We start from the raw sequence: 17,436 nt of genomic DNA on the forward strand, positions 1-17,436 counted from the left end.
CCCTTATGAGCTAATGACAGGACGGGCGATGCAATTACCCTAAAAGATAAAATCAGGAGATATGTTCTGGAACTAAGCACCCAACTAAAAGGGATGCGCAAATTGGTAAAGGACAATCAGGAAATAAAAGACGCAGAGAGAGAGCTTGAAATGCTCCCTGACGTCCCAATAGCGGGAAGCCGAGTCCTGGTAAAAATATTACCTGACAAACCAGGGTTTGCACCAAAATGGAATGGGCCGTATGAAGTTATAATTAGTGGAGACACCTGTGCCTGTATAGACACAAGAGGGAAAGGTGTCTGGAAACACTGGACACAACTAAAATTACACAAGGGAACAAATAAGTAATTAAATTGATGAACTAACAGAAATGCTTTCCTCAACACAGGCAAAGACTGCAAGCAAGAACGACTGGCGCGCGCGGAATGATAGATAATATAACTTGTAAAGATTATATGAATTATAGTGTTAGGTTTGATATTTGATTGTTGCGAATATGTATGTAATCGCATATGTAACTGTACTACTTTGCGTTGTCGCGACTGTAAATTTAACTGGATTGGAGGATAACTTGTTTTACAAAGCTCACATACATTTACACGGGAACCGAACTGTATGTTACCCGTTAGCACAATCGGTAGAAGCCCTATTTGTAGCCACCCCTGGGTGGACCCCTCATGACTTATATACTGTAGATACATCAGATACATCCTGTAAGGGACAAATTGGCAAATATAAAAGAGGTATACAGGGGTGATGTATGGGACTTGTAAACCCCACAGATCCTGTGTGCAGGGGGTTCCAACAGGTGGGAGGAAAAGCTTGTTCAGATACTGCAAGCTATCCGCTTTGTTTTACGGGGCAGGGATGGGGATGTGCCTATGCCTTGGTCCCTAAGAATGATTCCTGCGTACAGACGCAGTGTGTCCGTCAACATTGTCGGGTTAATAAGGGACAGTTTACTTGCACTTGTGATGAACAGAAATGTCTGAATATAACCGCGGGAAGACAGCTTATTTGTGGACAATGCAATGGAACTCACATAAGCTCAGCCAAATGGACATACCCATTTGATACTTACCAGGTGGTGGGATCAAACGGGGAGTCAAGTAAACCGAACAATTGGCAATATGAACAAACTCATAATCAAAACACTAAATGTTACTGGGCTAAGAAGGGATATGTGTTCCTCTTCAATGGTACTTACATGACAGAAACACCAAACCGTTTTGCAGTAGGAACAATAGGACCACTGACTGTTCCATGCCCTCAGAAGGGGCATATTCGGAGGAGAATAGTAACTCGGGCTATCAGCAAAGAATTCTGCGCTGACTGGGAAGCCCCGGGCACAATGGGATCCTCACTGGGATATGAGTTCCTTGGAGCCTTATCTCTGGGGAGAACAGCAGGAGTGATTAGTGCAAAGAATAGGAATCATATTGTTTGTGGACTAACAGTCCTGGGAAACAGCACTTCAAAAGCACTTGACCAAGAAATGGCTGAACTGAGATTACAGCAGACACAATACACAGTGGACTATCAGTTAGCACAACAAGGGGGAGTGTGTACAATTATAGGCAATAAATGCATAACCCATGTCACAGACGAGTCCTATAACATTACACAGGTCATCAATAGCACCAGAAAACAACTTGATAGCTTCAGACAGGGACCCAAGAAAGGAAGTAACTGGCTGGAATGGTTAGTGGGGGGGTCCTGGGAGTCTTATCTATTCCATGGATTGGTCATACTCGTTTCAATTGTAATTGTCTGACTGTTGGATGCCTTAAAGTCTGTTTTAAAATAATGTTGACTAGAATTGTGCCAGGAGCCAGTGTATACGTTGAAGAAGAAACCCCGGTGAAGATCCCCGAAGACATCAGAAGAAACGAAGAACGAAAGAAGAAGAACAAAGAATTATACATATAAAAATTGTTGGTCTAGGGATTAGTGAAACTCATAATCTGACAAAAAGTGGGGACTGAAGTGGGAAGAATATACAGATGGGTACACATAAAATGGCTGCCTGGCACATAAACAGTCACCTGGGAAAGAGACATTAAACAGGCACTGACTTTCAGTACAGACAGCCACCTGAGATTAAAACATAAAGGACAGACAGCTATTCAAAGTTAAACATGCAGGAATCAAATCCTACAGGAAGCCAGCCAAGGCTTGAGGCACTCTTTAGGATAAGGACAATAGGGTTGGATAACGAGATTAGCTACAGGTGGGATCGGGAATACATAACTGCAGGAAAACCAATTACTGTAAATTACAAATGAATAGACCGAAACTAAAACCATTGATGGTCACTGACAAAGAAAATGTATCCATTCATAGAACAATGCGATGTTAACATGCTTATGTCTGTATTTATCTATAACGATGTGTTAACAATCGATCACCTACTTGATTACAACAATGTGATAATGGCTAGATGTCCGGTCCATCTATTGTGTAAAGGGCATAAAGATGGACTGCTCCTATTGTCTCATTGAGAGAAGGTTTGGGGGTTGCTGCTTGTTAGTGCCTTTTCTCCACGAAGCTTCATTAAAATAAAACTGTATTCTTGAAACCTTCAAGCCTGACTCAGTGTTACATTTCCCACAACAATAGAAACATACATAGAAAATAGAAGCAAGGGTAGGCCATTGAGCCCTTCGAGCCTGCTCTGCCATTCATTATGACCATGACTAATCAGCAAATTCAATACCCTGATTCCCACCTTCCTTATTGAATGGGGCAGTTGGCTCGTGGGGCCATAGGCCTACTCCTGAGCCTAATTTGTGGGTTCTTATGTATGTTCATATCAGCATTAACAACTGCAGCAGTAACACTCGCCACGGCAACAACATTCCCAGAGAGGTAATGTCTCCCCAGAAACCATAAGAAGTCTCACAACACCAGGTTAAAGTCCAACAGGTTTATTTGGTAGCAAATACCATTAGCTTTCGGAGCTTGCTGCTCCTTCGTCAGATGGAGTGGTCTCTGTTCTCCAACAGTGCACAGACACAGAAATCAAGTTACAGAATACTAATTAGAATGCAAATCTCTACAGCCAGCCAGGTCTTAAAGGTACAGACAATGTGGGTGGAGGGAGCACTCAACACAGGTTAAAGAGATGTGTATTGTCTCCAGACAGAACAGCTAGTGAGATTCTGCAAGACCAGGGGCAAGCTGTGGGGGTTACTGATAATGTGACATAAATCCAACATCCCAGTTTAGGCCGTCCTCATGTGTGCAGAACTTGGCTATCAGTTTCTGCTCAGCGACTCTGCGCTGTCGTGTGTCGTGAAGGCCGCCTTGGAGAACGCTTACCTGAAGATCCAAGGCTGAATGCCCGTGACTGCTGAAGTGCTCCCCCACAGGAAGAGAACAGTCTTGCCTGGTGATTGTCGAGCGGTGTTCATTCATCCGTTGTCTTAGCGTCTGCATGGTTTCCCCAATGTATCATGCCTCGGGACATCCTTTCCTGCAGCGTATCAGGTAGACAACGTTGGCCGAGTTGCAAGAGTAGGTGCCGTGTACCTGGTAGATGGTGTTCTCACGTGAGATGATGGCATCCGTGTCGATGATCCGGCACGTCTTGCAGAGGTTGCTGTGGCAGGGTTGTGTGGTGTCGTGGTCACTGTTCTCCTGAAGGCTGGGTAGTTTGCTGCGGACAATGGTCTGTTTGAGGTTGCGTGGTTGTTTGAAGGCAAGAAGTGGGGGTGTGGGGATGGCCTTGGCGAGATGTTCGTCTTCATCAATGACATGTTGAAGGCTCCGGAGGAGATGCCGTAGCTTCTCCGCTCCGGGGAAGTACTGGACGACGAAGGGTACTCTGTCCACCGTGTCCCGTGTTTGTCTTCTGAGGAGGTCGGTGCGGTTTTTCGCTGTGGCGCGTTGGAACTGTTGATCGATGAGTCGAGCGCCATATCCTGTTTTTATGAGGGCATCTTTCAGCGTCTGGAGGTGTCTGTTGCGATCCTCCTCATCCGAGCAGATCCTGTGTATTCGGAGGGCTTGTCCGTAGGGGATGGCTTCTTTTATGTGTTTAGGGTGGAAGCTGGAGAAGTGGAGCATCATGAGGTTATCCGTGGGCTTGCGGTATAGTGAGGTGCTGAGGCGACCGTCCTTAATGGAGATGCGTGTGTCCAAGAATGCAACCGATTCCAGAGAGTAGTCCATGGTGAGTCTGATGGTGGGATGGAACTTGTTGATGTCATCATATAGTTGTTTCAGTGATTGCTCACCATGACTCCAAAGGAAGAAAATGTCATCGATGTATCTAGTGAAGAGCATCGGTTGAAGATCCTGTGCGGTGAAGAAGTCTTGTTCGAACCTGTGCATGAAGATGTTGGCATATTGAGGTGCGAATTTTGTCCCCATGGCCGTTCCGTGTGTCTGGATGAAGAACTGGTTGTTGAAGGTGAAGATATTGTGGTCCAGGATGAAGCGGATGAGTTGTAAAATTGCATCTGGAAACTGGCAGTTGACGGCATTGAGTACTGAGGCCGTTGCAGCAATGCCATCATCGTGGGGGATGCTGGTGTAGAGTGCCCCAGAAACCAGCAGACACCAGACAAACAACCAATAACAACTCACATGCGTGCCATTAGAAGATCAGATCGATTTAAAGATGTGTGCAATATGCATGTTTAGAGAAGACTAGAAATAACAATTTTTTGCTCATACATAATTATTTTCTTCATGTCGAGTAACTTAATCATAAAATGACAAGATATGCAATTATATTTTTCGTTAGGAAAAGGGGGATGTTTGGATAAATGTTTTCACCCTGACCTGTTCTGTGCATTTGACTTCTGGTTCCATGTGATGTAAATAAAGGTTTTGAGCAGTAACCATTTTTACACACCACATGGAACAGTTTTTTTGTCACTTTTCAGATAATCAGCCTCCAAACGGTTGGAGACAGGCTAAGATACAGAGAAGAGATGGATCACATTTTTGGAGGAGGGAAAAGTGTGAAATAAATATTTTGAATCACTGATCCAGTCTCACAAAGTAATCAACCATAACGATTATATTTCTTTATGTATCAGGAATCACCCCAAACTTTTTAGTATTTCACAGAACCCGTTGTTTGGAAAAGTGCTGCACACCTTGAATCCAAAATGGGAATTATACATTCACTCATGTCAACTTATCTTTAAAAAAATGCACCTATTTGGAAGAGTTCCTCTTCAAAAATAAATAACATTCCTCGTGGTAAAGTAGGTTCCTGCCCAGTCCCACTGGTCAATGAGGGTGAGCAGTTCTGGTAAGATTTGCTGCGGGTCGGTTACTCGTTGTGAAAACCCAGCCTCTGGGCCAGGGGGAGGAACCTTTGTTCTGGTTCGTGGTGCAGCGGCGGAGCGGAGAGGACGCGGACCTTCTCTTGGAGACGGAGCCGTTGCTATGATGGAGCCCGAGGCCCGGTTGAGAGTGTTGGAGCTGTACAGCGGCGTTGGGGGCATGCATTACGCGCTGAAAGGTAAAACAGTGAAACAAACAAATAAAGAAAATGAGAGTCATGTCGCAGGGCCACCCGCAAGAACGGAGCCCCATAAACAACAGGTCTCCTGTCAAAACACGTTATCAGTTCACAAACTAACTTGTACCTCTTCACCCACTCAGTCCCACACCTTGAGATCTTTGGGTGCCTGTCTCCCCTCACTGTTGAATGTCAATGTTGTTGGCAGCCTTTTGAGAAAGGTTCATAGAATCCCTACAATGCAGAAGGAGGCCATTCAGCCCATGAGCCTGCACTGACAAGAATCCTACCCAGGCCCTAACCCCGTAATGCCAACACTTACCCTGCTAATCCCCTGACACTAATGTGTAATTTAGCATAGCCAATCCACCCTCGCCTGCACATCTGTGGATTGTGGGAGGAAATTGTGATTTATATAAACGATCTGGAAGAAGGTGTAACTGGGGTGATCAGTAAGTTTGCGGACAACACAAAATTGGCAGGACTTGCAGATAGTGAGGAGCATTGTCAGAGGCTACAGAAGGATATAGATAGGCTGGAAATTTGGGCAAAGAAATGACAGATGGAGTTCAATCCTGATAAATGCGAAGTGATGCATTTTGGTAGAAATAATGTAGGGAGGAGCTATACGATAAATGGCAGAACCATAAAGGGTGTAGATACGCAGAGGGACCTGGGTGTGCAAGTCCACAGATCCTTTGAAGGTGACGTCACAGGTGGAGAAGGTGGTGAAGAAGGCATATTGCATGCTTGCCTTTATAGGACGGGGCATATAGTATAAAAGTTGGGGTCTGATGTTGCAGATGTAGAGAACGTTGGTTCGGCCGCATTTGGAATACTGCGTCCAGTTCTGGTCGCCACACTACCAGAAGGACGTGGAGGCTTTGGAGAGAGTACAGAGGAGGTTTACCAGGATGTTGCCTGGTATGGAGGGGCTTAGTTATGAGGAGAGATTGGGTAAACTGGGGTTGTTCTCCCTGGAAAGACGGAGGATGAGGGGAGACTTAATAAAGGTGTATAAAATTATGAAAGGCATAGATAGGGTGGACGGTGGGAAGCTTTTCCCCAGGTCGGTGGTGACGTTCACGAGGGGTCATAGGTTCATGATGAGGGGAGGAGGTTTAACACGGATATCAGAAGGACATATTTTACACAGAGGGTGGTGGGGGCCTGGAATGCGCTGCCGGGCAAGGTGGTGGAGGCGGACACACTGGGAACGTTTAAGACTTATCTAGATAGCCATATGAACGGAGTGGGAATGGAGGGATACAAAAGAATGGTCTAGTTTGGACCAGGGAGCGGCACAGGCTTGGAGGGCCGAAGGGCCTGTTCCTGTGCTGTATTGCTCTTTGTTCTTTGAAACCAGATCACCGGGACGAAACCCATGCAGTCATGGGGAGAACGTGAAAACTCCACAGTCACCTGAGGTCAGAATTGAGCCCAGATCCCTGGCGCTGTGAGGCAGCAATGCTAACCAATGTGCCACTGTGCTGCCCTTGATTTCAAGGCCCTGGAAGAGTCAGCTTAGACTAAGAGACAATCTTGCAATTCACACATGAACTGTGGGTTGTAGAAGAATCTGGAGCACAGAAAAATATATAGCTATCGACGGAAACAATTAGATGTTTACATGGAGTTTAAACAGCACACACCGAAGAAAGGGTTGGACTTGAAGGGATGCTCAAGGGGTCAGGACGAGGCCTTGGGATGGTTGTCAAAATTGTAAATGACAAGGGGAAATCAGTATCAGGGTTTTCAGGGCATTTACGCAAGCCTTATTTCAAACCTCAGATATATAGGCAGTGCAAAGTTATGTTCTCTGGTAAACCTCCAGTTTAAGTAAGAAGTGCACACTGATAAAATTAAGAATCTAAGGGAATTATGAGAATAAAATAATTGATATAAGATATGTGACACCTTAATCAAATAGGAGCATTGAGACCATTGCAGCTTGTTAACAAAAATATATAGTTTTGGGTCATTTGCATTTGTTTTGGGGTGTTTTGGGCATAAGTCGTAGCTTTAAGTTTGAATTTTAGCTTAATTTATATTTCTGAAGTTGTGTGTGAAGGAAACCTGAGTTTTAGTTTCACTTTAAAAGATGCCTGCATTTTAATGAGGTTTTCCGACTCTTAAAAGTAGGAAAGCTATGCTGTTGCCTAGCAACAAGGGACCCACTGAGACAGATGAAGCAGTTTCAGTTCAGTTGGATGCAGCATTCTGCACAGAGTGCCAGAACAGATAAGACATGCAAAATGATCAAAAGCAAGTCCCAAATTAATAAAGGATTCCAAAAACCAAGGAGGGACAGGAAAAGGTCCCGGGATGACAGTTCAGACAAAGAACAAGGACAGGGTTTGTGAGCAGAACCTGTTCAGTGAAGTTAAGAGTGAGGAGCAGAGGCTCCAAGTCATAGAAGGCAAAACTTGAATGTAAGTGGCGATCAAGGGGGGAGGAACAGCAGAAGGGGAGGTTGCAACCCCAGAGGTTAATCCTCAGTGAAGACATCTGAGAAAAAACATTGTTTGGAAGAGGAGTCCAAAGAAAGTTCTTAAAGAATGGTAATTGGAAACCCTCATGTGAAAAGCAGAGTTGCAGTGAGACAAGTTGGCTCCTGGTTGATAAACATCTAGGGAGGTTTTGAGGGATCCATGGCATCTAATTTGGGTGGCATCTGTCACTTGGTTTCAGAGTGTGGAGTGTCTGACTGCAGTTCACCTGTTGGCTTACATAGACAGTATGCTTACTGTGCACATTAGAGTATAAGATAGATTTTGTAACTTGTTGTCCTTGTGAATCTGCATATTTGATTTGATTTATTATTGTCACATGTATTAACATACAGTGAAAAGTATTGTTTTTTGCGTGCTACACAGACAAAACATACCATTCATAGAGAAGGAAATGAGAGAGTGCAGAATGTAGTGTTACAGTCATAGTTAGGGATAGAGAAAGATCAACTTAATGCAAGGTAAGTCCATTCAAAAGTCTGACAGCAGCAGTGAAGAAGGTGTTCATGATCCGGTTGGTATGTGACCTCAGACTTTTGTATCTTTTTCCTGAAGGAAGAAGGTGGAAGAGAGAATGTCCGGGATGCGAAGGGTCCTTAATTATGCTGGCTGCTTTGCCGAGGCAGCAGGAAGTGTAGACACTCTGGGATGGGATGGATGGGAGGCTGGTTTGCGTGATGGATTGGGCTACGTTCACGACCTTTTGTACTTCCTTGCGGTCTTGGGCAGAGCAGGAGCCATACCAAGCTGTGATACAACCAGAAAGAATGCTTTTATGGTGCACCTGTAAAATTTGGGTGAGAGCCATAGCTGACTGTGTGCAATTCTGGTCACACTATTATAGAAAGGATATTATTAAACTAGAAAGAGTGCAGAAAAGATTTACTAGGAAGCTACCGGGACTTGATGAATTGAGTTATAAGGAGAGCTGGATAGACTGGGACTTTTTTCTCTGGAGCGTAGGAGGCTGAGGGGTGATCTTATAGAGGTCTATAAAATAATGAGGGGCACAGATCAGCTAGATAGTCAATATCTTTTCCTAAACATAGGGGAGTTTAAAACTAGAGGGCAGAGGTTTAAGGTGAGAGGGGAGAGATACACAAGTGTCCAAACGGGCAATTTTTTCACACAGAGGGTTGTGAGTGTCTGGAACAAGCTGCCAGAGGTAGTAGTAGAGGTGGGTACAATTTTGTCTTTTAAAAAGCATTTAGATGGTTACATGGGTATGATGGGTATAGAGGGATATGGGCCAAATGCGGGCAATTGGGATTAGCTCAGGGATTTTTAAAAAAAAGGCGGCATGGACAAGTTGGGCTGAAGGGCCTGTTCCCATGCTGTAAACCTGTATGACTCTATGACAGGCCAAATTTCCTTAGTCTTCTGAGAAGATAGAGGGGTTGGTGGACTTTCTTAACTATAATGTCAGCATGGGGGGACCAGGACAGATTGTTAGTGACCTGGATACCTAAAAACATGAAGCTCTCGACCCTTTCTGCTTCGTCACCATTGATGTAGACAGGAGCATGTTCTTCTTTACTCTTCCTGAAGTAGATGACAATCTCCTTCATTTTATTGACATTGAGGGAGAGATTATTGTTGCTGCAACAGTTCACCAGATTCTCTATCTCATTCCTGTGTCTCGTCATTGTTTGAGATCCGACCCACAATGGTGGTGTCGTCAGCAAACTTGAAAATCGAATTGGAGGGAAATTTGGCCGCACAGCCAATGGTATATAAGGAGTATAGTAGGGGGCTGAAAACACAGCCTTGTGGGGCACTGGTGTTGAGGATGATCGTGGAGGACGTGTATATATGCCTATAGTGATATAGTTGTCGTAGAAAGAGTAGAGTATGAGAGTTCTTTTTGTTTAATAAATGATTTTTTAAAATCATGGGGCGGCACGGTAGCACAGTGGTTAGCACTGCTGCTTCACAGCTCCAGGGTCCTGGGTTCGATTCCAGGCTTGGGTCACTGTCTGTGTGGAGTTTGCACATTCTCCTCGTGTCTGCGTGGGTTTCCTCCAGGCGCTCCGGTTTCCACCCACAGTCCAAAGATGTGCGGGTTAGGTTGATTGGCCAGGTTAAAAATTGCCCCTTAGAGTCCTGAGATGCGTAGGTTAGAGGGATTAGCGGGTAAATATGTGGGGGTAGGGCCTGGGTGGGATTGTGGTCGGTACAGACTCGATGGGCCGAATGGCCTCCTTCTGCACTGTAGGGTTTCTATGATTTCTGTGATTTCTATGAAAAGTATATCAGTAGTGTCTGGGACTCGGTTTAGTAGCCACCCTTCACATTTCCAAACAAAAAATAGAAGTTAGGATCTATCAAGCTGGGTTCCACCCTGGGAGCTGACCTGACCAGTAGTAACATCAGCTGGGGTCATAACAATATTGTTTGTATGGTCTTTCAGAAGGCATCTGACAAGGTTCTGCAAAAAAAAGAATCAAAAAGCAAAACACTTAGAATTGAAGGTATCTTGTGATGCATTCTGTGAGGGAGTAGACAGGAATGACGAGGTGTTCCCCAGGGGTTTGTATTGAGGCCTCAGTTTTTTACCAATGTGACTTGCATGGAGGAATAGAGTTTTACGTCTAAGAATGCAGTCAACAATAAATTGGAGCATTATAAGTTGGCTAAATGGGAACAGGAAGTTACAGATGAACAAACAGACAAAGTGAGCAAAACTATTTCAAAGGGATTCAGTGTGGTAAAGTAAGAGGTATAAGGATATAGTAATAATGTCGATGGATGGATAATCTTGGCTAATGCTTTGGGAACATGGGTTCAAAACCCACCATGGCAGTAGGTGAAATTTAAATTCATTTAATTAATATAAATCTGGAATTTAAAACAAACCCCAGTAATTGTGCTATGATCATCATGATTATTGTAAACACCCTTTGAAGGGTTTAGAATCTCAGCAATCTGCTTGACTCTTCTGTTCCAGGAGTAATTAGAAATATAGAAAATAGGTCTATAATTCCCTCTTTTCTCTCTACTTCCCTTTTTAAATAGTGAGATTATATTAGGTACCCTAAATCTGTAGGAACTGTTCCAGGATCTGTAGAATTTTGTAAGATGCCTACCAATGCATCCACTATTTCTAGGGCCACCTCTTTAAGTACTCTGGGATATAGATGATCAGGCCCTGGGATATAGATGATCAGGCCCTGGGAATTTATCAGCCTTCAATCCCAGCAGTTTCCCCAACACTATTTCTCTACTAATACTGATTTCCTTCAGTTTTTCCCTCTCACTAAACCATGAGTGTGCCAATATTTTTGATTTGTTATTTGTGTCCTCCTTTGTGAAGACAGAAGCAAAGTATGTATTTAGTTAGTCAACCATTTCTTTATTCTCCATTATAAATTCCCCTGTTTCTGAATGTAAGGGACCTTCATTTGTCTTCACCAATCTTTTTCTCTTCACATACCTATAAAAACTTTTACAGTCAGTTTTTATGTTCCCGGCAAGCTTACTCTCATATTCTCTTTCCTTCCTCTTAATCAATCCCTTGGTCCACCTTTACTGAATTCTAATCATCAAGTCTGTTTTTTTTCCTGGCCAATTTGTATATCTCTTCCTTGGATCTAATACTATCTCTAATTTCCTTGTAAGCCATGGTTTGACCACCTTTCCCGTTTTACTTTTGTGCCAGACAGGAATAAACAATTGTTACAGTTCACCCATGTGCTCTTTGAATTTTTCCTATTGCCTATCCACCGTCATCCTTTTAAGTTGCATTTCCCAATCCATTATAGCCACCTTGTTCCTCAAATCATCAAGAGTCTCCTTTATTAAGATTCAGGACCCTAGTCCTAGATGGGAGAATTCCAGGCTCTGTGAAACTGACCAGGAAAAATATTTGGCTTAGATGTGGGCATCTTAGCTCGGTGGACCCATGCATTGTCCAAATAGTGTTGGTCACCTGGTGATTACAGTGGCTGCATTGGCATTCCAAGTGTCACAGGATCTGATGTGTGCATTTTACAGAGGGGATATGGAATCCAGGAATGTTGTGTGTGGCACCCAGTTCCTAAACAGGACAATTGGCTGGAAAGGATGTTGTGAATGCTCTTCCAAGGAGCCACAATGGAACAGTTGTGTCATTGTCATGTGTGAGATGCCTTATTTATATGTATGATACTTCAGGCAGTTCTTGACTTTACGATGTTTGAGTTGTGATGAATGGCACTTGATGTTTATAAGTTGCCACTCTGTTTCAACTTTTCCATGTCATTTTTGACTTTACAATCCATGCCAGTGGAATTCATTCGTGTACATCAACATTCAGTTGGTGTTCTGATGCGTTTTTGCAGTGCTTAGTGCCTTTGTTTTTCCAAACTCTTTCCTAAAATTTAGAGTTTCTTTGCTAAAAATAATGGCAGAAAAGTGTAAATCTTGTGTAAATGATGTTTCTTCTCAAACATAGAAAAATTACCGTAAGAGCAAAAATAAAAATAATTAAGAGATCTGAAAACAGTGAGACGCACATTGAAATCTTTAGAATTTTGGATATGCTCTGAAATATTATTGATTATTTTGAAACACAAGCTAAGAATTAAAAACCAATGTTGACGGTTTGGCGCCGTGCAATCAACTGTGATAACTAAGCAGCATGTTGGACTGAATACTTCAGTTGAGGATCAAAGTCAGTGCTGTGCTCCTGAAAGTTTTAGCATAATTCAGGAAAGGCTGAGAGTCTTTATGACGATCTAAAGAAACCATTAATCATTTGGCTGGAGGACCAAAGTCAGTATTGTGCTCCTGTAAGTTTTGGCATAATTCAGGAAAAGGTTGGGAGTCTTTAAGATGATCTAAAGAAACAACAGGGGGAAAGTTTGAATGCTGAGCCTTTTAATGCAGCTGGGAATAGTTTATGCTTTTTAAAGCCAAGACTAATTTACATAACATCAAGGTCTTGGATGAAGCTGCTGATGAGGAGGCAGCTTGTGCTTTTACTGAGACGTTGGCTGAAATAATTGAAAAGGGTGGATATTGTGTTCAGCAAGCTTTTAATGTTGACGAAACTGGACTCTTGGAGGGGGAAAGTCCTGTTGAGAATCTACATTGTCAAAGAGGAGAAATCCACGCCAAGTTACAATGTGACTAAATAAATGCTGTAGGTGACTTTAAACTGAAATCTTTGCTTGTGTATCATTCAGAAAATCCCAGGGCTTTCAAGGGGAATACCAAGGCATTTTTTCTAGTGATATGGAAATCCAATTGTAAAACATGGGTCGATAAGAATATCTTTGAGGATCGTTTAAGCATCATTTTGTGTCAAGTGTCAGGGATTATTGCACCAAACACTATCTTACATTTAAAGAATTGTTAACCCTTGGTAATGCTCCTGATCATCCAAGCACCTTGATGACATGCATGCTGACATTAGAGTGGTATTTCTGCCCCCCCCCCCCACAAACTTCATCTCAATGTTGCAACCCATGGACCAGAGGGTAATTGCACTCTTTAAGGCCCACTATCTAAGGCATGCATTTGCCCAGGCCATCAGGGCAACTGAAAAGGAAGATGGATCAACATGAAGGAAACCTGGAAAGGGCTCAACATTTACCATGCAGTTAAGGATAAGTGAGGTGTGGAATGAAGTCACACAATAAAATTTGCATTGTGTTTAAAGAAATTTGTGTCCTCAGTTTGAGGAACATGACCCCAATGTTGAACACATTTGCATCAGTGAAAAGGGACATTACAATGTGTACAGATGCTGCAGAGAAATTTACAATGAAAAAAACTCCAAATAAACCTGGGGCTTCTGTGCATGTGCAAGTCAGAAAATGGCCGCACATGCGCAGTTTATTCATTTTCATGCCTTTAGGCGAGGAATTGGTGCTGTACATGTGCGCTGAAGAGAAAGAAGTGAAATAGTATGAGAAAGGTTAGATGACTTGAATCGGAGTACCATTCCAGAGAACATGTAAAAGGGAGCAGGGCATGGAAGGGGGACATGGAGAAGGTCCAAAACTAGGGAATGGGATTGTAAGAAGTCTCAGAAGACAATCCCAGGTAAGGGAACAGGACAGAGATCAGGAATAAATCCTATTGAGTAAAGTTTAGAGAATGGAGCAGAGAAATAGGTTTATAAATAAAGAGATGGTTGCGGGGAACAGACTTGAAGCAAAGTGAGCTCCAAAAAAGTCCAGAAGATCCAAGTGGGCAACTGACAGTTGGTGATTCTGTGCTGTGGGCTGTAGGGGCAATGGTATCCCTTTGGAGCAATGGTGTTTTGTTTGGCGCGGTTGATGATCTGAAAGTGTGCTTTATAGGTGAAGCTTGAATATACTTGGAGACCCAAGAGAAAGGAATCTTGGAATGCAAAATTGAAACCTTGGAAGTGGATTCTTGTCAAAGCCTTCTGAGTGGGAGTCTTTCAGTTTGGAGAGAATTCCAAGCCAAGTTCTTCAAACATGGAGATTGGAAACCTTCATGAAAAAGACAGAGTTTCAGTGAGACCTGTTGGCGCTCAGTGTGACAAGAATCTGAATGTTTTTTGAGAGCTCCATAGAAGCTGTTTTGGCTCCATCTGTCATTTACATTGACCATAGTTTGCCAATTGGTTCATGCGTATTGCATTGTTATCCTGAACATACAGGAATGGATATAGTAAATTGTCTTATCCTTCCAAATTTGTATTTATCTGTAAAGATAAAGCTGGGCTGAATGAATTGTGAATATCTTAATCCTCATCTTGTGTTTGTATTGAGCTTTTTCCAACTTTTTGTCTGGTGCAATATAGTTTTTAATAAATATTTATCTTAATGTTAAAAGTTAATCAGAATGTTGCTTTGAATTTGTTCAGCAACTTATCCATGGTTTAAAAAACAATAAAAGTTAGGTTCTATCAAGCTAAGTTTCGCTCTGAAGTCTGATTTAGAATCATTGAGTTCTACAGCACAGAAGGAGACCATTCGGTCCATCGTGTCTGCACTAGTTCCCAAGAGCTACCCAGCTGGTCCCATTCTCCAACCCTATCTCCATAGCCCTCTAAATTCATCACTTTCAAATATATATCCAACTCTCTTTTAAAACCTCCAATGGAATCCACCTTCACCACTCTCCCTGTCAGCGCATTTAAAATCTCTGCACCTCTAGAAGTTTCTCCTCATCACACTCCTAGCTCTCTTGCTGATCATCTTGAAATTGTGACTCCTGACATAATTTTGAACACCTCAATAAGATCACCACTTAATCTTCCCTGCTCCAACGAAAATGAGCCAAATTTTTCTTATCTTTCCTTGTCGCTAAAATTCCTCATTCTTGTATCATTCTAGTAAATTTCCTTGGCACTCTTTCTCGAGCTTTAACTTCCTTCCTTAAGTGTCCAATATTAACTTCAACTGGGATTGTAACACTTGCCCATGTTTCACCTGAGACTTCATGGGTGAGGATTCCCAGGCTACCTCTGCAGGACAGATCCAGGGACGTTGTTGGTGTCTGGGACCTTGACTGTAAGGTGTGATTCAGTGAGTACGTCACACAGTTGCTCAAATAGTCTGTGGGATAGCTCTCCCAATTTTGGTATAAGCTCCTAGATATCAGTAAGAAGGATTTTTTAGGGTGAACTGGACATGGAATGACATTTTCCTTCTGGTGCCTGGGTCTATGATGTGGAGATGCCGGCGTTGGACTGGGGTAAGCACAGTAAGAAGTCTCACAACACCAGGTTAAAGTCCAACAGGTTTATTTGGTAGCAAATACCATAAGCTTTCGGAGCACAGCTCCTTCGTCAGATGGGGTGGATGCCAGGTTTGTCATTCCAATTGTATTCCTTTTTGACTTTTTTTGAATGGTTTCATTGTTTTGGAGGGCAGTTAAAAGTCAACAATGTTGTGTGTGCCTGGAATCACATTTGGTCAGGAGATAAGGATGCAGATTTCCTTCCTAAAATGGCATTTAAAAAAAATCTTTCATGGGTTGTGACATCGCTGGCAAGGCCAGAATTTGTTGCCCATCCCTAATAGCCCTCGCAAAGGTCTTATTGAGCTGCCTTCTTAATCTGTAGCAGTCCACATGATGTGCATATACCCACAGTGCTGTTAGGAAGGGAGTTCCAGGATTCAGACCTAGTGACAATGAAGGAATGATGACATGACACTGCTGGTCAGTGGGATTGAAATATAGTCCAGGCTTAACCTAATAAAAAGACTTAACAGGCTGAAGGAACAAACTCTTGCTTTATGTTCCGATTAAATATTATTTCTGGAAATAGGTTGCTGATCACAAAGAAACATTTTCAGTTTCAGAGTCCAAAATATCGTTGTCTTCTTTATATGGGGACAAACTCCAAAGTCCTCAGCTGATAATTTGTTAGTTCATACAGTATATCCATGGCTGAGGCTGGAGAATTAATTGTGGGAACAAGGAAAGGCAGAGACTTTGAACAAGTAGTTTGTATCTGTCTTCACAGTAGAAAACACAATCAACATCCCAAGATAGTAGAAAATCAAGAGGCAAAAGGAAGGGAGGAACTTGTACTAATCACAATCATTGGAGCCAAGTACCAGGAAAACGAATGGGACTCGAGGCTGAAAAGTTCCCTAGACCTGATGTCCTGCATCCTAGAGTCTTAGAAGGTGGCTGTGGAGATAGCGAATGCATTGGTTATAATCTTCCAAAATTCCCTTGAACTCTGGGGAGGGGCCAGGGGATTAGAAAAATGCAACATCTTTAGTCAAGAAAGGAGGGAAATAGAAAGCAGGAAACTATTGATCCAGTTTCCTAATATCTGTCATTGAGAAAATGCTCCACTCCATTATTATTAAGGAGCCCGCAGGACATTTAGAAAATCATAATAACATTAGGCAAAGTCTGAGATCTTTTGCTTCCACCTGAGAGGGAAAACAAGGCTTAACAGCTCATCTAAAATATGGCATCTCCAGCAGTGCAGCATGAGAGTGTGCTCAAGACTCAAGAATGGGGCTTGAATTTGGGCAAAAGTGCTACCACTGAAACATGCCTTGAACCTCAGAAAGTACCTAGAGCAGACCAAAATTTGCAACATACATGCAGTTATCGCTCAGTTGTATGTCTGATGCTTCCAATCATTTTAGTTTGTTATAGAACCTGAGTTGATGAAATAAAATTAATTCTATACAGATCTAATTGTTGTATTTGTCTGTTGGTCACAGATCCACTATCCAATTCTTTGTTGTTTAATGTCTTCTTTCGTTTTCACTTTTGGTTCTGGAATTGTGCCAAGATTTTCAGCAATCAGTGCCAAGAGTGAAAAGTAAAGTTGTTGGGGTAGACCATTGGCAGCACAGAAAGGATGACGTCCAGTTGATTTTTTAAATAATTTTTATTTTGAACTGTGGCAGTGCAAATCCTCCTGAAATTAGATTTTCTTTTGAAATTTAGAATAGAAGTTTCCTCCTCAATTGCTATTCTAAATATGACAACGGAGAAAAAATGTCTCAATAATAAAAG

The 17,436-nt window shown here is 42.6% G+C and overlaps 1 protein-coding gene across 5 annotated transcripts in view; it reads left to right on the forward strand.

Moving 5' to 3' along the window:
- The first annotated feature begins 5,247 nt into the window (after positions 1-5,247).
- The window catches only part of trdmt1 (tRNA aspartic acid methyltransferase 1), a 73,704-nt gene continuing 61,515 nt past the window's right edge, over positions 5,248-17,436 (forward strand). For 2 of the 5 annotated variants that reach the window (XM_078234763.1, XM_078234777.1), the window contains exon 1: positions 5,248-5,479. In XM_078234763.1, the coding sequence (XP_078090889.1) occupies positions 5,248-5,479 (232 nt within the window). The remainder of the gene's footprint in view (positions 5,480-17,436) is intronic. The other 3 variants (XM_078234793.1, XM_078234770.1, XM_078234785.1) reach the window with 2 other exon arrangements.

This window comes from Mustelus asterias, chromosome 2, assembly GCF_964213995.1.
Source record: "Mustelus asterias chromosome 2, sMusAst1.hap1.1, whole genome shotgun sequence".
NCBI classification, from domain to species: Eukaryota; Metazoa; Chordata; class Chondrichthyes; order Carcharhiniformes; family Triakidae; genus Mustelus; species Mustelus asterias.